General features: G+C 46.5%; 1 protein-coding gene and 1 non-coding gene across 3 annotated transcripts in view; one reads left to right on the top strand and one right to left on the bottom strand.

Annotated features, from left to right (window-relative positions):
• Positions 1 to 4447: 4447 nt before the first annotated feature.
• Positions 4448 to 20191, top strand: part of Tbc1d2b (TBC1 domain family member 2B) — a 73505-nt gene continuing 57761 nt past the window's right edge. The window contains exon 1 of one of the 2 annotated variants that reach the window (XM_048452485.3): positions 4448 to 4825. In XM_048452485.3, coding sequence (XP_048308442.3) covers positions 4463 to 4825 — 363 coding nt within the window. In that variant the 5' untranslated portion in view covers positions 4448 to 4462. Of the gene's footprint in view, positions 4826 to 5759; positions 6004 to 20191 lie in introns of those variants that run through there. The other variant, XM_048452484.3, reaches the window with a different exon arrangement.
• Positions 17364 to 17469, bottom strand: LOC146894627 (U6 spliceosomal RNA). Its single transcript, XR_015001971.1, has one exon. It is a non-coding gene; the product is annotated as a U6 spliceosomal RNA (small nuclear RNA).

The following is a 20191-nucleotide window of genomic DNA, read 5'->3' as shown; positions in this document are numbered from 1 at the left end:
GAGATAAAGGTGTAAGTTCTAGGATAGCCTGGACTTCATAGAACCTGCTCTGCCCTACAGAAATAAAACAGGAATGTATTGACCTCAAAATCTACAAAGTAGACAAAATAAAAATTAAGAAGCATTTTCTTAAATATCTATAAAGTATAACACTATGCCCACTTGCTAGGAATCATAAACATACCCATACCCTGGAAAAGACCCTGTAGATTTTTTTTTCACTTGGCCAGAATTGCCATGTAGATCTGTTAATTCTCAGGAACTCATAGCCAGGGGCTGGAGAGATAGAACAATGGTTAATAGAAGTTGATGCTCTTGCAGAAGACCAGGATTCTGTTCCAGCACCCATATGGTGGCTCACAACTGTCTGTAACTCCAGCTCCAGGGGATTCAACTCTCTTCTGACTTTTACAGGTACCAGGCACATAGATGGTATGCATACATACATGCAAGTAGAACACTCATGCACATAAAATGAAATCAACAAATCTCTTTTTAAAAATTAAAAAGGAAATTAAAATGAACAACTCATCTTCATGTAATATCAAGAGCACAATTATGGATGCATCATATGACTTAAATTTTTTTATTTATGTATATGAATGTTTTCCTGGGTATATCTATAAGAACTGCTGTGGAATGGTCTTTCTGCACACTGTGAACATGTGCTGCTCTCGTTGTTTGGTAAATAAAGCTACTTTGGCCTATGGCAAGGCAGGAAAGAGTCAGGTGGAAAATCCAAACAGAGGTACAAGAGAAGGGCAGAATCTGAGAGGTGTCAACAAGCTGCCAAGGAAGCAATACTTTTAAAAAGATGAGGTAACAACCTACAAACACAAATCATGTGGCAAAGCATGGATTAAAAATTACGGGTTTAATTAATTAAGAGCTAGCTAATAATAAGCCTGAGCCATCAGCCTAGCATTTATAAGTAATATTAAGCCTCTGAGTGGTTATTCAGGAACTGGCGGGTGGGAGGAAAACCTCCAATTACAGTGAACCATGTACATGCATGCCTACAGAGAGGGGGGTTGGGGGATCATATCCCCTGGAGCTGAAGTTACAGATGGTTGTGAGCCATGTGGGTGCTGGGAATCAAACTCAGGACTTCTGTAAGAGCAGCAAGTACTCTTAATCAGTAAGTCAGTGGTTCTCACCTATGGGTCAAAATCCCTTTGTGGGTGGGGGGGGTCTAACAACCCTTTCACATGCGTCGCCTATCAGATATCATGCATATAGAATATTTATACATTAAAATTCATTACAATAGCAAAATTACAGTTATGGAGTAGCAACAAAATTATTTTATGGTTGGAGATCACCACAACATGAGGAATTGTTTTAAAGGATCTTAGCATTAGGAAGGTTGAGAACTTTCAGGACCCAAAAAACGTGAGCCTATTCCACCTTGTCTGAAGGTCAGAGAGTGTGAGCTTATTTTTGCTCTTTCGAAGTTGTTAACAACAGGTGTGGCTACAAAATAAGATATCCTGACCTAGGGTGTGGTTACTTGATGTTTTGGATATTAAGACGTCCCATAGAGGTTGATTCGCTCCACCCTGACCGGAGGTCACAGGATTCAAGCATACTTCTGCTCCTTCTTTTGAAATAGAAGGTTTGATTTAGGGAGTGGCTGCCTACAGGAGACTAGGTCTAGGGTGTGCTCACTGCTCCAGACAGCAAATACTTTTCTCAGGAATTAATGACATGATATCTCAAATATTAAGGCAAGTAACTGTTCTGGTCGTCTTTTGTGTCAGGTTGAAGCAGTCTTTTGCCTTTTTCCCCCATTTTGTATTGGGATATGAAAGTGTATGGAAATTAAACATGGGTGAACTCAGAATTCAGCATCCAATATTCGCTGAGTTGCCCTCCTGTTGCTATCCCGTGTCTCTGAGTTTCTTTCTTATTTCTATTCCTCCTACCAATTGTTTCTAATCCTCATGCCCCTACCCTGGAACATACAAATCCACCGCAGCTAGGATCACAGCACAAGTCTCCCCCAAAACATGGTTCACAACAGAGTTTGCTCTAAGCAAACTCTCCAACCCCAATCTTTGAACACTTTTATATACAAATTCTGTTGATATTTACTATGGGACATGAGAGCATTTCAATTTGTTTACTATGACATAAAGTGTGTCTCCAAAGGAAGAAGGCAGGGCCCTGCAGCACTGCAGTGGGTCCCCTTCTCATTCAATGTAAGTGTTCAGGGAACTCAGGTGCAGCAGAGTAAGGCCAGGATCAGCTTGGGATCTCTTGTCCAGTACTGTCCATCTACCTGCTCCAGTCTACCAGCCCAGACTTTCTCCCAGGGCAGAGGCTCTCTCCCTCTGACCAAGAAGGATGGTATCTTTATTTTTACCAGGCATCTATTTTCAAGTAATATCTATAAAACTTGACTCTGTCCTCTAAGACCATAGTTCATGGCCAACCCCACTTTCTTGCAGCTCACTGACTGAGCTGAGGTGGGCTGTATGCTTCTGTTTCTCACACCTCAGCTGAACAGATCGACTTCACCCAGGTCTTCTCTTTTCCATAGCATTTCAAAGTCACACCCCACCCTGACTGCCTTCTCCACAAGCCAGTTAGTCGCAGGCTCTCATTTACACAGAGTGAGGCTCAAACTGAACTTGGTTCCCCTCACTCCCACTCCCCAGGGAAGCCCGGCTGGCATATAACGTGGAGGTCTCTTGGCTATTGTACATGTAGGCCAGCCTGACGAATAGATTTTCCTCTCAGAATCTGCTTACTGCAGAAGAAGCAATGCTAATGGCACAATAAAAACAATAATAGCAATGGCAGTAAATAAAAGACTGAGGCGAAAAGAGGTTAATAGCCTGGCCCAGGCTCTAAATAGGACGTGTGTGTGTGTGTGTGTGTGTGTGTGTGTGTGTGTGTGCGCGCGCGCGCGCGCGCGTGCGCGCGCGCGCGCGCAAGAGAGAGAGCGAGAGAGCACGTGTGTGTGTGCAAAATATGAGAAGGTGGTTGGTGGTGGGCATGGACCTGGAGAGATGATTCTTCAGTTAAGAGCACTGACTGCTCTTCTGGAGGACCCAGGTTCAATTTCCAGCACCCACTTAGTGGCTCACAAGTGCCTGTAACTCCCATTCTAGGTGGCCCGGCACCCTCACAAAAACATGCATGTAGGCAAAACATCAAAGCACATAAAATAAAATGAATGCCTTGTGTGATCGTTATGAGGGTTGAAATGACTTAATACAGAAAGTACTGGGAAGTTGGGTGGAGTAGCACACTCCTGTAATCCCTGCACTTTGGAGGTGGAGGCAGGAAGATCTCCAGATGAATACCAGTCAAGATTACACAGTGAGAAACTGTCTCAATTTTGCATTCCCACCCATCACTGGTAAGTGACGTCTTAATTAATAAAGCACCATGACCAGAAGTGGCTTGGAAAGGAAAGGGCTTATTTCACCTTACAAACTATAACCCACCACTGAGGGAAGTCAGAGCAGAAACTTGGGGCAGGAACCTGGAAGCAGGAACTGAAGCAGAGGCTATGGAGGACCACGCTCCTCTTGGTTTGCCTCTCATGACTTGCCCTCCATGGTTTCCCCAACCTGCTTTTTTTGTGTCGTCCAGGACCACCTGCCCAGGGGTGCCACAGTGGTCACACCTCCCACAATCATCAACCATGAAAATGTCCCACAAACTTGTCTACACGCCAATCCTATGGAAGCATTTTCTCAATTAAAATTTCTTTTTCCCTAAGGATTTAAGCTTGTGTCAAGTTAACAAAGCACTAACCAGCACAGTGGTATTATTTTAAACAACAATCATTATTTGACAACACTTCCGCAGCAAAGCAGTTGTTCTAGTTATCTGCTTTTGAAAAATGTGTGAATTATTGTTCTGTTTTATTAGAATATAATATGAGGCCAGGAAGTCATTGACTTGTCGCTGCTGAATCTGCCAGTGTTTGAACCCTACACAAAACGCCCTCCATAAATATTTTTTATTCAGTGAACAAACCAGGATGTGGAGAGGCAGTAAATATGTTGGCTTCCATTCACAAACTCTACAAATATTTACAGAGCACCCACTCTCGACCAGGCAATAGGCACTCTAACTATCATCTATGACTACTGGCTGGGCACAGATTTTAAAATTAAAGCTTATTTAGAGTTCCGGGCAGTGTTAAGTGGACCCACCGCAGGTTTTGAAAAACCCTCTAGCGGAACCCACGCTCGCATAAAGAAACAAAACTTTGCTTCCCGGGATAGGGAGAACCTTGGCGCCCCAAGATGAGCTGAAACTCCGGTTGAGCAATCCCATGTCGCCAGGAAACCTCTTCTCCCCCACACAGCGGGGGCGCGGCGGGGGCGGGACTACAAATCCCAGGCTGCTCAGCGCGCGGCGGCCCTGCGGAGGGCGCGGCGCGGGGAGGTGGGCGCTGCGGCGGCGGCCCGGAGGCGCGGGGCGCGGGCGCCGTCGGCGGGGTATGCCGGGGGCCGGGTCACGCGCGGAGGAGGGCGGTGGTGCTGGCGGCGAGGAAACGGTGCCGGTAACCGGTTCGGAGGCCGGGGCGGTGGCGGGGCGGGAACCTTCGCGGCTGTGCGGCTACCTGCAGAAGCTCTCGGGCAAGGGCCCGCTGCGCGGCTACCGCAGCCGCTGGTTCGTGTTTGACTCGCGTCGCTGCTACCTCTACTACTTCAAGAGCCCGCAGGACGCTCTACCGCTCGGCCACCTGGACATCGCCGACGCCTGCTTCAGCTACCAGGGCCGCGATGAGGCTGCGGAGCCCGGAGCCGAGCCGCCCACGCACTTCCAGGTGCACAGCGCGGGTGCAGTCACGGTGCTCAAGGTGGGACAATCGCGCCCCGGTGCCCACTCGTGTCCCGCCTGCAGATTTCCCTCTCCACCTTCCTTCCTTGCCCCAATGGCCTCCTCCTATCCGGCCCATGCCTCCCTTCGCCTCTGTCCAGTCTGATTCCTTCCTCATTCTTATCTTTTGCTCTTTACCTGTGCTTAAACGTTGAGGCTGAGGCAGGCTTGGAGGATTGATTATTCAGTCTGTTCTTTGACACTTTGACCCTTTCTCTCCCTCTATACCCTCCCTCGGTTCCTTCCCGTGTCCACTCTCCCCGTCCAGTGGATGCTCTGGGTGTCCCTCCCACAGTTGTAGGCTTCCATCCTTCACCCCTGCCTTTACAACTCTGCCTGTGACCTTGGTCATGCCCTTTGCGCTCTAGCTGCCTGCTCTGTAAAGTGGGAACAGCAGTAATCGCGGTCTCATAGGGGTTCTGGGATTAAGTGATTTCCACTCTAAAGTGCTGTGTAAATGTTAGTGCCCTGGCCAAAGGCAAGTGATGGCAGGGCCCCCAGAGATCATTTACCCCAGCCCCTCCAGAGAGGTCGGGGATGCCCCAGCCCTGCTCATTCTGGCAATGCCTCTTGCTGCTTATTTTGACAGGGAAAGGTGGAGGGGTTGTTTCCGCTTATGGGGGTCTTTCTTAGATTTCCCCACAGAGATTGAGCATTAGAGGCTTGACAATAGTCACCAGTCCAGGGCAGCTTTCCCTGTTGCTGGGAATTCTAGAGACCAGGACTTTAACATCTTCTAGGGATTGCCCTGATGAGAGCGCCCAGGGTCTGGGCCCTGGCCTAAAGCTGGAATTCCCCCGTAACCCCCCCCCCCCCAACTAGGCCTTGCTCCCTGTTTGATTCCCTGAGTCTCCACCCTCTCTCTTTCTGGCTTCTCTTCCGTATTGCAAGCTGGGCTTTCTCCAGAGCAACAGGGCTGGGCTTGAAGCAGCAGCACTCTCGAAGCTGGCTAAGTGGAGAGCAGAGTGGCTGGTGAACACGCAACTGTTCCTGAGATCTGCAGAGCGCGCAGCAGCTGGAGCTGCTCCCTGGAGCCGGTTCTCGTCTACTCAGCAGGGTCTGATCCCCAGGGTCTTGTGGGCCTCTCTCTCCACCCTCTGAGTAGGTGCATCAATGTTTCTCTAAAGGAAGCCAGGGAGGCCTGCAGTTCAGCTTGAGGTAACTTAATGTCTGTGTGAACTTGGGACTGACTCCAGAGTGTCCACAGGGACTTTTGTCAGAGGCCAGCGCTTGTCCTCTTGTGTACGTGTGGACACTGGTGAATTTCCGGTGGAATTGTTTGTTCAGAAAGAAAACTGAGCTTCCTGTTTCAGATTTTCTCAGATAACTTTAGAATCCTCTCCCCGCCAGCTCTTTCATTTTGAAAACATCCAAATAATGGCAGTGTCTGCATAAGTGCAGTCCCAGTGCCTAATGTTAGGAGTACGGCTTTAGACCTGGGTGGATTTGAACTTGCAGCCTGAGTCATCCATCATGTGTATTGGACACATTTGATCCCTCTCTGTCTACTTCCTGCTTTGGTCTATTGTGAATTTTACTTTGCGCCTTGAGTGCTGTGGGGAGCTCTAGAAAACATGGAAAGTGGCTGGTACATTGCAAGCCCTGCCTGGCAGACATACAGAACATGCGGCACTATCTTTAATCAACTCTGCAATATAGTCATTATATTCATATAATGGCGTGTTCTGGGTAGTGAACACAGAGGAATTAGAGTTGTGCGTGTCACTCTGTGTGCCTGTTGCAAACATAAAACTGAGCAAGAAATAAAAAGTTTCAAGAATGATAGCTTTTATGTGGCGATTAAGTTTGTATGAAGTTACATACCACTGGGAGGATCTATGCTGTGCCCTGCATTGAGTTGGGAAGCTATGTCACAGTGACAAGCCCCGGCTTCAGGGTGGTAGATTACTGATAGGAAGAGGATTGTGGAAGGGGATGGATATCCTGGGGCGTCTCCTTCTGTTTTGCAGTGTTCTTCATCTTAGCCTAGGTCATAGCTATACCAGGGTTTGTTCTGTGGTTCTACTTACGTTTTTGTAGCCCTGACTGGCCTTAAACTCACAGAGATTCAGCTGCCTCTGCCTCCTGGAAGCCAAGATTAAGGGTATGCACCACAACACCCAGCTCAGACATAAACTTTTTTTTTTATTTTTACATGTGTGAGTGTATGGATATGTGCCTGGTTCCTTGCAGGGACCTGAAGAGGATACGTGAGAACTGGAGTCACTTCTGGTTGTGAACTGCCCTTGGGAACCAAACGTGGGTCCTCAGTAAGAGCTAGTGCTCATCAGTGATTGGCCATCTCTTTGGCCCCTGAGACTCTCTTGTTTTGCATTTTTTTGAAAGGGGGTGGAAGGGTACACCTTTACATGAGTTACTGACCCACCTGATTCTGATTCTCATTCAGAATTTCACAGGCTTCATGAATATTCATGCATGGTTTTTTAACTTATTTTTATTTTATGCCTACATTTATGTAAGTGTGTCATGTGTGTGCTGTGCCCACGGAGACCTGAAGAATTAATCAGATCTTCTGGAAGCAGAGTTACAGTTGGGAAGCACCACATAGTTGCTGGGAACTGAACCCAGGTCCTCTTGCAAGAGCAGCAAGTGCTTTTAACCACTGAGCCATTTCTGTAGCCCTCAGGCAAGACAGTTTTGTATATGTAAAATTAGAGAACAGAGACAGGATGTCTGAGTGTTGGCTTGATAGAAATGGTGGGGATGGAAAGGGAAGGCTTTCCAAAGGAAAAGATCAACTGAGATGTAGGGTTTCAGAATCAGGATGTTTTGTTTTTTTAAGTTAAGAGGCTGGGAAGGTGGTTCAGTTGGATAAAGTGTTTGCTTGGAGGGAAGCGGACCTGAATTTGATCCCCAGCACCCAAGCAAAAGCTGGGCATGGTATTAACATACCTATAAGTCTGCCAAGAAAACCAGGTGGATCCCTGGGGCTCTCAGGCTAGCCAGTCTAGTCATCTAGTGAGCTCCAGGCTCATTGATCTCCGGCCTACACTCGTGTGTGTGTGTGTGTGTGTGTGTGTGTGTGTGTGTGTGTGTGTGTGTGTATACATACACATACACAAGAGCACAGTAACCCCTTTTGAGCTTCTGGAATAAAGTGGTTGCGGTGGGAGACTGGAAAGTAGCAGTCATCTTCTTCTCACGAGATCTGATTCCCATGAGCATGGATGCTCCCCCTCCAGGACTGCCTGCAGGGGAGATGCTGGCTTCCAAAGGGCTGGAGAGGATTTATATCTGTTTCAGTTCAGGTATAACTGTGCAGATGCCATTTCTTCTGAAAAGGAATGGGTTAAAAAGAGGAGAGAATGAGTGATTTGCTTATTATATTATCATGTGTTTCTTATTTTAAGTGTCTTTCAGTCTTCTCGGGAGAAGCTGTGGCTTTGTCGGGGTTTTTCAGAATGCCTTACTGCTTAAGTCTTAATGAAAGCTGATACTGGAATTTCTTAGTAAACTCCTCAGTTCTTAAAGTCAGGGATCTGGTCCAGGGCCCTATTTTACAGATGAGGGGAAAGAGGCCCAAGAAGGGGCTGTGATTTGCCTGAGATCACAAGGCTGGACTCAGACTATCTGAGAGCAGAGTCTTTGGAAACAGGGAGTGTCCCAGTTGCGTTATCTGTTTTGGCAAATCTCTCTCTCCAGACTCTGGTACTGTTTGTTTTGGATTAGGTAAGATGTAGGGGCCTTTTCCCCTTCGCTGCATTTCAGTCAGTCCTTTTATGTCCGGGAACATTGTCCTGCCTGATTTTACTAGGATGGATGTGCATTACTTTGAATAGACATTTGGAAACGGCTGCAAAAGCCTGGAGGAGGCAGATGCTTCCTGTGCAGTGTATGCGATGTGCTGCTGGAGGCTTCTTTCCCAACTTCCCTGCGACCAGAGGCATGGAGTTATTTCTGGATTGAGCTCGTACTTGGGGATAAGAAAGCATGTGACTGAATGTGGGTAAAGTTTGGATGACCCGTGCTCCGCAGTTCTTGGAGCAAGATATATCATCAGACTGGCCGCAAATGAATTCCCTACCCCCTTCCCCCTCTCTTGGAGGCATGTGGTACTCACATGAACATGTGTGTTGTCTGTTGGTTTCCAAATCACACGTAATTGAACAACTATGCATCCCTATTCTCAACCCTATTTTGTGGGGAAAGGCCCATTCCCTCGTGTCGAAGGGCTCTCAGCTTAACGACAAAACATTTGTTAGTGTGGATAATGATAGTGTGCGCGACACAGAATAGATGTGGTAAACCAGCCCTCCTCGGTGAATGGCTCTGCTAAGCTGTTCTGCACTAAGGCTTCTGTGTAGGGTCTCGAAGCATTATTTAAATCTTAAGTTGTGGGAACTTGGCTTTTCATAGATTTGTTATGGTTTCTCAGGCAGTCAGTTCCTTAAAGGCAAGTATACCTGCCCCACGGAAGTATATTTCCGCCCCACGGCCTCTCACATACTCCTTGTCCTAGGGAGTCTCTACCATGCGGTGCCCAGTCTACCTCTCAGAGAACTTCTCAGAATTGTACCTGGCATAAAGTAGGTGTGCTGTAGACTGAGTGAATAGTCACTGTCTCTCCAAGTTTCTGTGCTGAAGCCCTGACTCAAGAGTGTCGTGGATTTGGAAGGTGGGGCCTGCATGAATGAGAATAAACTCCATAAAAACAGATTCCAGAGCGAGGTCATAGCATAGACACTCCCTTCCTCAAACATTTAGTGAGAGCTCGTTGTGTGTTAGAACCAGCTAGTGCCAGATCTCAGATTCACAGGCCCTTGCCAGGAACTACATTGGCCAGCATCTTGATTTTGGATGTCTTGGCATTCAGAACTGTGAAGAATAAATTTCTGTTTAGCACTCAGTCTATGACATCATTGCCATCGTTATCATCATCCTTGGTATGTGTGGTGTATATGTGTGAATGGCACGTGAGTGTGAGAGATTGTGTGTGCTGTAGACGTGTGAATGGCACATGCATGTGAGTGATTGTGTGTGGTGTATACATGTGAATGGCGGGTGAGTGCGAGTGATTATGTATGGTACATATGTGTGAATGGCACGTGCGTGTGAGTGATTTTGCAAGCAGCAGGCAGAGGACATTGAGCATCTTCCTTTGTTGCAGTCTGCCTGTTCCCTTGAGAGAGGGTTGCTCATTGAAGCCAGCCAGTAAGTTTGTAGGATGTGCCTTTTTGTGCCACCCCATCCTACCCCAGCATGCGTGTGCATGCACACATAGGTTGCAGACATACATCCATGCCCACTTTTTTATGTGGGTGCTAAGAATTGCACAGCACACACTGAGCCATCTCTGCAGCCCCAGTGTATGATTTTTTTTTTTTTTTGGTACCTACATTAAGACAAGGAACCCAAGCAGACCCTCATTAAATGAAAGAATAGGAAGTCATCATCAGTAAGCATGACTTTAGTATGGCCTCTGGCCCTTTAGAAGTGACCATCTAGAACTCTCACATGTATAGATGTTATAAAAACAAACAAAAAAAACCATTTTGCCACTTCATGAAAGTGGGTGCCATCAGTGCATTTCACGGGCATCAGGAAGCCCAAAGAAGGTTTAGCTTCAGCCTTCCCCAGAGGAAAGAGTTTGTTGTCAGCCCTGTATGTGCATGTTTGTGCCATGCTGCTTGCTCATGGTTTGTACTCGAAGTACCCTGTTCTAGCAGGGACACTTTTTATGGAAAGAGCCATATAATAAATACTTGAGGTAGCACTGGCCATGCCATCTCTGTCACCACTGTATTCTGCTGTAGTAGTCCAAAAAGAATCATTTGCTGAGTATAGCTGGGTTCCCAAATTTGAATTTCATATAGTCTTATGTCACAAAAGACTTCTCTTCTGATTTTTCCCAACCATCTAAAAATGTTAAGTTTGTTGCCCTTATGCAATATAAAAATAAACAGCTGGTCCTTGGGTAGGAGGACTCAGGTAGTACAGGGCCATTCTAAGACCCAGCCATGTCTCCTTAACTTGAACCTGTACAGTGGTTCTTGGGTTTATGGCAGGGTTTTGGTCTTTGTGTCTAAGAGCCGAAGAAGTCAGTGAATAAGGAGAAGCCAGCTGGTTGTCTTAATCCATTTGGACAGCTGCAACAGCATCCGTAGGCTGCAGAGCTTATAAATGCCAGAAATGTATTGCTCATGGTTCTAGAGGCCAAGGTATCAGCAGGTGTACTCTGCTGAGAACTCACTCTGTTTTGCAGATGATGCCTTCTGCCTGGACCTCACTGGCAGAGTTTACTAACCATCTCCCCTACATTATTTCAGAACAATCCCATTTAACTCACCTTACTCCCTCGTTCTTTAACTTGAGATAGGGTTTCATGTAGCCCAGGCTGTTCTTGAGCTCCTGTGTCGCCCTGAACTTCTGATCCTCCTGCCTTCTCTTCCAAGTGGTAGCGTCATGGGTTATAAACATCTGGTTTATGTGGTGCTGGAGACTGAACGTCAGGCTTCACGCTTGCAAGGTAAGCAAGTGCTCTACCAACTAAGCCCTATTTGTCTCTTAATGACAAGGGAATTCAACTCTTCAAAGCCTGTTTGATGGATCGGAGTGGAGAGGGGAAGGCAGGACAGTACTGGGAGCAGGGAGATGTGTGATGTGTGAAGATTCCATTCCCATGAGAAAGTACATTCTTGGTTCCTTCAAAATGGGTATACTATTTCCAGCATGGAGCTTCCCTTGAAGGAATTGTTTATTCTAGAAAGGTAGACATGAGTCCATGCCCACAGGCATAACAACAGCAAAGACAAAAGTATTTCTTGAGTGCCTGAGAAGCAGCTGAAGTTGGAGATGGAGTCCTTGGGGGCCATTTGCTGAACCTCACCATATGTAGTAGTCCGTTTGCGCCTGTGAAGTGGCCTTCTCTTCTGATTCCTTCTTCTGTCACAATCTGTAAATGTGGGTGGAGCCTGGAGAGACAGAGTGTGAGGAAGGATATTTCTGAATAATAAGGTAGCCTTGTGTCAACACCCAAATACCTTTCAAGCCAGGAAGATGACAGTACTACCAACCAAAGCCTGTCTGTTTCTCTTCTGTTGCCAATAGCCTGATGGGACCTTTTCTGATGATTTAAAGTTGCTATAGATCAAGCATTAGGAAACCTATGTTCTAGGTTCAGTTCAGTTTGTTCTTTAATTTCTCCAGGATCATTGGAGGAAAAGCAGTTTTCCATCTGCTGAATAAGTGAGTTTCTCTGACAACTGCCAGCCATAGGATGCTTGGACTTCAGTTGTTTTGTTGTTGGGGAATACTCCTAGGATAAGGAATCCATTAAGAGCTTGGGCCCTGGAGTCGGGCCTCCTCTGGGTGAATTCCCGCCTCACCTGCTTGCTCTGTGCTGTTGAGCAAGATAGTGATGGTTCCTACTTCATAAACTGTCATTGAAGGGCAGATAGGTTAACTTTGGGAAGTGTTTGGACAGGACCTGGGGCATTACTGTCATTATTATAAAATAAAGTGTTAAGTGCTTGAATGGATAAAGAAAATGTGTCACAGACTGGGGAGCAGGGGTTGTTCAGTCATGAAGAATTAAATAATGTCATTTGCAGGAAAACAGGTTAAGGTAGAGAATACCATGCCAAGTGTGGTATTCTTAGAAATAAAAGTGTTGCATGTTCTCTTTCCTGTGGAATCTAGAATGAAAAGATTGTGTGTGTTTGTGTGTGTGTGTGTGTGTGTGTGTATGGGTGTGTGTGTGTAGATGTGTGGATGTGTGTGTGTGGATGTGTGGGTATGTGTGTGTGTGTTGATGTGTGGATCTGTGTATGTGTGGGTATGTGTGGATGTGTGCATGTGGATGTGTGTGTGTGTGTGGATGTGTGTCTGTGTGTGTGGATGTGTGTCTGTGTGTGTGGATGTGTGTCTGAGAGAGATGCATATGAAACATGAAATAGGAAAGGAACTGCTTGGGAAGAGGAAGGGAATCAGGGTTAGGGGACAAAAAGGAGTAGGATGATGGGAATACATGTTCTACATATACGAAATGTCATAATAAAGCCCATTGTTTTTATAATATAATAAATATATGCTAATATAGAAAATGTAATTTTTTAAGTAGATAAATGCAGAGTTGGAGGTATCTCCAACAACGCCCTCAAGTATCTTTGTATTGTCATGGCTAGGAGTGCTGCCACCTGTTACGATGGCTTTGGAGCGCCTGTTCTGCCCTGGCCTCCAAATTTACCCTCCCAAGACATTCCTGAAGGCCACCTTCACTAACTGGGTCTTTCACATTGTTTTCCTTCTGTGTACACTGCCAGTTCATTTCCGCTTCCAAGATAACTGTTTTCTGAGAAACAGAGGGGGCACTGTGGTGGTTCGCATGAGTGTGTCCCCTATAGGCTCATTCACATATTTGAAAGCTTGACCCCCCACTTGGTGGAACTGTTTGGAAAGGTTGAAGACGTGTGGCCTTGTTGGAGGAGGTGTGTAACTAGGGGTGAGCTTTGGGATTTCAAAAGCCTATGCCGTTCCCAGTTAGCTCTCTCTGCATCATGATTGTTAATGCAACATGTAAGCTCTCAATTACTGTTCCAATGCCATGCCTGCCTGACTGCTACCATGCTCCCCTCCATCATTGTCATGGACTCTACTGCCTTCTGGAACCCTGAGCCCTAAATTAAATGCTTTCTTTTTTTAAGTTGCCTTAGCTGTGATATTTTGTTACGGTAATTATAAAATAGAAAATTAACTAAAACAAGCACCAAGTGTACTTAGTACTGTTTCCCACCTGGCCAAGGATCTGAGGGGAAGACAGTTCTCTTGGTTGAAGGATTTAATCATCAGCCACTGGTTGCGACCTTCCTGTCTCTAGTCAGCAGAATGTAAGTGGTAACTTTCCTCCTCCAAAAAGGAGAGAAAAGGACCCTGCTGTTGTAGAAATTATTTTCAGACTGGGAGAGGGAAAGAGATTTTGATTAAGAATTTGGGGTTCTCCTATCCAGAGACATCTGAGTAGGATCTTCCCTAAATCCTCATAGACCATGGCTCTGCTGAGTTTGCTTTGCTTTCTTAGCCTACACTACAGTATGGCAATGGGGAGCTGGGAAATGGCAATACATCTAGCCAGTTTTCTGTAAATCCCCTCTACCAAACGTACTCAGTTTAGCTACTGTCCTGGGACTGGTATGTATGAGGCCATCAGAGGGCAAGAAGCTGAGAGGGCCCTGGGGAGACCACAGTGTTTCTGACCTAATTATAAGCACAAGAAACTCTGGGTGAACTGGAGAGTCAGATGGTTTACCCCTGATGATATCAGATCCTCTCCTAGTCTTGGAAACACCTATACTGAGTTCTGCAGAAGTACAAGAGGTTCTTGCGTAGTTCATCACTGCGTTTCTAATGCTTTTTAGGGGTGCCAGGCACCCTGTAGATGATGGCCAGGCTGTTTGTTAGCTAAAGGACTGCACTGAGCCCTCAGCTTCTCCTGTAGAGAGTGGGTGTGGCTATGATGGTAGGTGATGTGCTCTTACTTCATGGCAAACGTAAGATTTCTAGTGGACAATTATTTAGCAAATGTTCGTGTATGCATTATCATGTTCTAAGCATTGTGCATCATTTTTAAATATATTTATGTGTATGACTATTTTGCCTGCATTTATGTATGTATACCACGTGTGTGCCTGCCAAGGCCAGAAGAGAGTACCAGATCCCCTAGAATTAGAGGTTCCGTTGGTTGTGAGCTGCCATGTGAGTATTGGGAATTGAACTCAAGTTCTCTGGAAGAGCAGCCTGTGCTCTTAACCACTGAGCCATCTCTCTAGGCCCAATGTTGTGCATCTTGATGCAAATATATCAGTGAGAATTTTGTTGATTTAAGAAAATATAGTGTTAGAGTTTTAAAAGTAATTTGCACCTGTTACGATCCAAGAATTGCAAGAACGTTGGAAAGAGGCCTTACTTGTCTGCGTATGCCAGTTCTGGGAGGTAAATACCAAATGTCTGCATGGAGCTCTGGCGGTTCTCCATGGTAAGTGAGGGGGAATCCCTGGGATCTGCCTGTGTCTGTCTCCCAGCACCGGAGTTGCAGGCGTACATGTCACAGCTGATTTGTACTCATGTTCTAGGATCTAAACTTGAATCCTTATGCTTGCACAGCAAGTGCTTACCTAACGCTGAGCCATTTCCCCAGCCTGTGTGTAATTTCATCAAGAAAAATCCCTGGAGAAGATGAGCAACCAGCGGAATTTGGCTCTGGTCTAATTGCAGAGCTACTCAAAGACTTAGAACCTCTTGGGTCTGCAGTAATGTCCCCAGGAAGAGGAGAGTTTGTAGAAATGTCCCCAGGAAAACGAGAATCTGCACTTTTTAATGGGTTTTCATCCCGCATTCTGGTCAACTTTTTGCTAGGATTGTGTGGAGAAATGGAACTAAGGGGAAGAGGTTTTGGGAGGTGAATCTATTGGCTGCTTCTTCCTCTGCTGTCGTGGGCCAGTCCACTGGGAAGAGCAGCCTTTCTTCCAGCAGACTGCCCCAAGCCAGCCCTGCGGCCTGAGTGTTCCCTGGCTAGAGGAGAGCAGGCCAGTCTTATCAGGATGTTGATCTTGGATTAAAGGAATTACTTCTAGGCAGTCAGCCCAGTTTTATTTCCCTTTCCAGCTCTCCGATGTTCAGGAAGACTGCTTATAGGGGTGGTGACCTGACTTTTTAACTGTGACTGCAGCAGCCACTTACCCAGCTGGCCTTGGAGGGCAAGGCCATGATGGGTATCCCGCTGGAGTCGACCATCACCTCTGGCCCCAGGGAGATCATCATTACTGGAGTGTGAGCAGGGCACTGTCGTTTAAATTAATGGCTTTGTGATCTGGAGGAGGTCGTTTTGTTGGTGGTGGTGGTGGTATTCTGCCCATTTCGCCAAAGTCAGAACTAGAAAGGCCCCCAGAGATCAACCTGGCCTTCCCCTGCACATAACAAACACATTGAAGAAATTGATTCCCACTCTTAGGCTTAGAACTAAAATCATCTCCAGACATATGGTCAGGCTGTTAGATAACACTTGTTCTGTGTGTCTGTTCATTATTAGAAAAAAATAATGAACATTATTTTTCATCTTATGCTATCATGGTTTTACATTGACACACAATTGTACATGTAACTGTTTTATGTTGGGCATAATTTGAAGACTTTTTTTGAGTGGGGCGTGGTTTCGAGACAGGGTTTCTCTGTGTGACAGCCCTAGCTGTCCTGGAACTGGCTCTGTAGACCAATCCTGAACTCACAGAGATCTGCCTCCATCTGCCTCCCAAGTGCTAGGATTAAAGGCATGAAGTTGAAGACATTTAATTGCATGAAGTTTGAACATGGACAGCATAGATTATAAATTTCCAGTAGGAGCTGAGCAAACAGAAACAGTGGTGTCTCCATCCTCATTCCTCTCAGGGCCTTCATTGTAAAGTACTCACCAAAGGAAGCCGGCCTTTGGCCATGGAGTTTCCTTCAGAAGGGAACTTTACCATTTACCCAGCCCTCACGTGGATGCTGTTCCAGAGGTAACAAGCTAGTAAGACTTTTCCTATCCTTTGAAGAAATGTCGCTTCCTCAGAACAGTGGTTCTGGAAGTGGCTGCGTAGGGGAAGGCTGGGCACTGTCGGAGTGCAATGGTAGGATTCCTGCCCTGGAGATGCTGCCATGCTCAGTGGGCCGGTGTGGGCCTCAAGAGCCTACATTTCCAGTGGGCATCCCCGCCTTCCCTCCCCTCTGCTCTCCGTTCTTGTTGGTACTGTTTGATGGCGGCCATGAGGCATGCGTAGAGGTCACAGGAAAACTTTGGAGAGTCGGTACTCTCCTACTGTGCGAGTTCCGGGGATGGACCTTAGGTCGCCTACTCTCTGACGGTAGAACAGAAATAACAGAACTGTGTGGGTGGAAACCAGTGAAGTGTGAGCCCTTTACTCTCAGGTTCGCACTCTGTGGTTTGTAGCCGCAATTAACTTTGCATTCTGGGTTTCTATGCTCTAGGTGGAGGCAGTGTTGGTGCAGAGCTGTCTGGCCGGCCCCTAACTGAGGCCTTATTTGTCCTGGTCCTTGCTGTGGCAGAGCCATTGGAATGTAGCTCTCTGGTCACTGGAAGGCCTCCAGTGCTCCCATTCTCTAAAACAGAAAGCATTTAGCAGACTTCACCATTTCCTGAGAGGAAGAGCAGGCCCAGAGAGTGGCCTTGTCCTTCTTGCCTGCGTCCTGATGAACCTTGCCTATGTGGTCAGTCTAGGCTGAGACTACGGTTCGGTCAGTCCCTCACAGGCCGGTCATGTCTGCTGCTCCCATGCCTTTGTACTTTCTAGATCTTCTCTGATCTGTTCATGGACCTTACTCAAAGTCCATCACCAGCACTTGGCCTTTCCTTCTCACAGCAGGGTCCCACTGTAGCCCAGGCTGGCCTGAAACCCACTGTGTAGTCCACATTGGCCTCAAACTCCCAGCAGTTTGACTGAATGTTGGGATGACCAGTGTAGACCTCTACACTGCATCTGTTGTGGAATTAAGAAATGGCTTTTTTGTAAAATATGGAATCCGCACAGATTGATTTAGTCATCCTTTCACAGGTCCACAGTAATCCTCTCTGTGTCCGTCCAGTTTCAGTAAATGTGCTGCCCAAGCGAGCACACGTGTTTGCTTTTAAAAGTGAACTGCTCAGGTGCTAGAGATGGCGGCGCTCACCAGCGCTAGAGATGGCGGAGCTCACCAGCGCTAGAGATGGCGGAGCTCACCAGCGCTAGAGATGGCGGAGCTCACCAGCTGGCCACCCACCAGGTGAAAAGCGCAGGAACCATCCAGCCCTCAGAAAGGAATTGGGTTGGAGTTCCCATGGTATTTTTCTAAGATATATGAAAATGCCGATTTTAATTAGCAGTTTAAAGACTCAATGAATGAGAATTTACCGTGTTCCCTAGTTGGCACAGAGTTTGTGAAATTGCACTCTGTCTTCTGAGGAGCAGGAGGCTCAATTGGACTCAAATAGAAGATTTCAAAAAATCTTCCAAAGAAAAAACACACCTTTTTCCATTAGTATAAAGTATAATCCTTTGAGATTGTCTCCAGACTCATGCATGATTTTGAAACACTCAAAAGGAAAATTTGAAACTAAAGTTTGTTAGATTTGGGTTGTAGTCTGCCCTCCACCTGAACTTTGTTTTATATTATCAGACTATGTACAATTTTTATTGCTTATGGGCAAAGTACCTTAGAATTCCTTAGAAATAAGTATATCCTTCCTTTCCATAGTTTAAGAATTGAGCTGGGTGATGGTGGCACACCCTTTAATTCCAACACTCCAGAGGTAGAATCAGGCAGATTCCTCTGAGTTCAAGGTCAGTCTGATCTACAAAGCATACAAAGCAAGTTCCAGGACAGCCAGAGCTGTTATACAGAGAAACCCTATCTCAAAAAGCTGAAGAAAGGAAGGAAGGAAGGAAGGAAGGAAGGAAGGAAGGAAGGAAGGAAGGAAGGAAGGAAGGAAGGAAGAAGAACAACTTTTAGGAACTGTGGGTAAAACCTTCCATGTGGTTTATGCAGCTTCTTACGGGGTATGCAAACTTAACCTATCTGTATGTGTGTTCTCCTGTCTATGGGCTCCTGTGTTACTGTTGGCTCTGCTATTATGGTTTATAAATATGGTGGGACTTGACACCCCTCCCACACAGGAAGGAAGCCAGAGTCCAATCTCTTAAGCAGATCCAAAGCCGTCATCACATATAGCACATTGGAGAAAGGAATAATGACTCTGCAGGGATGTGGCTGGCCTCATAGATGAATATCTCTGGAGGTAGTTAGGTGGGGGGTGGGGAGTATAGTGCAGCAGAACTGGCCTTGTTCTTCTGTTGTGTGAGAGGAAGGTCGTGGTCCTGTGGAGGGTGGCACTGTGGGCCCTATACCCAGCCAGATGACTTGGCATTTGAAAACATTCAAGGGTTTTAGACATGGGGTGGGTATAACTTCATTGACTAGGGGTCAGAAGAGGATTTGGAAAGCAAAGACTAGAGATAGCTGTGCAGTCAGAGGGCCTGCTGCAGAGGCCTGCATAGAATGAGTTTGAGAGCTTGGTCAGGGCATCAGTCCAAGGACAGCAGACCTGGCGGGCCTGCTCTGCATGGAAGCTACTGTATCTTTTCTGTGTCTGTTTAAATGTGGCCTCGTGATTGCTTACTGCTTGCCGTTTCTTCCTATTTTATTTTTAAACATTTGTTTACTTTATTTTATGAGTATGAGTATTTTGCCTGCTTGTATATCTGTGTCCTACATACATGCCTGGTGCCCTCAGATGTCAGAAGAGGGTGTTGGATTCCCTAGAGCTGGAGTTATGAATGACTTTGTGCTGCCATGTGGGTGCTGGGACTCGAACTCATGTCTTCTCTAAGAACAACAAGCACTCTTAACATCCCTACTGCTTTTTATTTCTAAACACTGTTTTTAGAGTAGAATTGGTGTGAACATCCAGTGACAGCGCATTATGGACTGGTTGATAGTCTTGCTCTCTCAGTCTTGGGGGACCACACTGGTGCCTCAGAATTGAAGCCCTGCGCACTAATGAGTGTGAGCATGCATGGCCTCTGGTGTGCCCCTGACACCAGCACCCTCGTGGGGTTTTAGATTGATCTGCAGTGTTATGTGAGGTCATCAGCCTTTCAGCATTTGGGAAAAGCCATAGAGGAACTTCTGTTTCCTGCTGAGGTACTGAGAAAGGCATTTGTCTTGGGCATACTCTAGTCTTCCTTCGGGGGTAGGCATGCAGACTTACCCATGAAGCTGGCTGTGAGAGCTAGGTAAGCACAATGCCTTAGAAACTGAGTATAGCGCCTGTCAACTGAGACCACCAGCCTGGAGCAGCATCCTGGTGTGACATCCATTTCCCGAAGGCGCATCCAAGGCTTGGGTAAATGAGGTGCTTGCCTCACCCAGCTATCTGGTGGAAGAGCAGAGATGTGAACTCAGGTGCTTAGGTTCCATGTGTAGGCAAGTGATTCTGTTTGAGGAGAATATTGTTGTAACATGAGGGTCTACTTGTTGGGGTTTCTGTCCCACCTGGTCCCCTAGCCACTTAGTCCCAGAGAAAATCACATAGAGATCTCTATAAGTTATAAAACTGATTGGCCCATTAGCTCAGGCTACTTACTAGCTTTTGTAGCTTATATTAACCAATTATTCTTATCTATGTTAGCCACATGGCTCGGTACCTTTCTCAGCGGGGCAGGTCACATCTTGCTTCTTCGGTGATCTGGGCTGGACTGGGAGGAATGGGCTTCCTCCTTCCCAGAATACTCCTGTTCTCATCACTCCACCTCTACTTCCTGTCTGGTTGACCCGCCTATACTTCCTGCCTAGCCAATCA

This window comes from Myodes glareolus, chromosome 4 (genome assembly GCF_982192425.1).
Source record: "Myodes glareolus chromosome 4, mMyoGla1.1, whole genome shotgun sequence".
Lineage (NCBI taxonomy): Eukaryota > Metazoa > Chordata > Mammalia > Rodentia > Cricetidae > Myodes > Myodes glareolus.
Note: the sequence above shows the minus strand (reverse complement) of the source record. Positions and strands in the feature narration are given on the sequence as shown.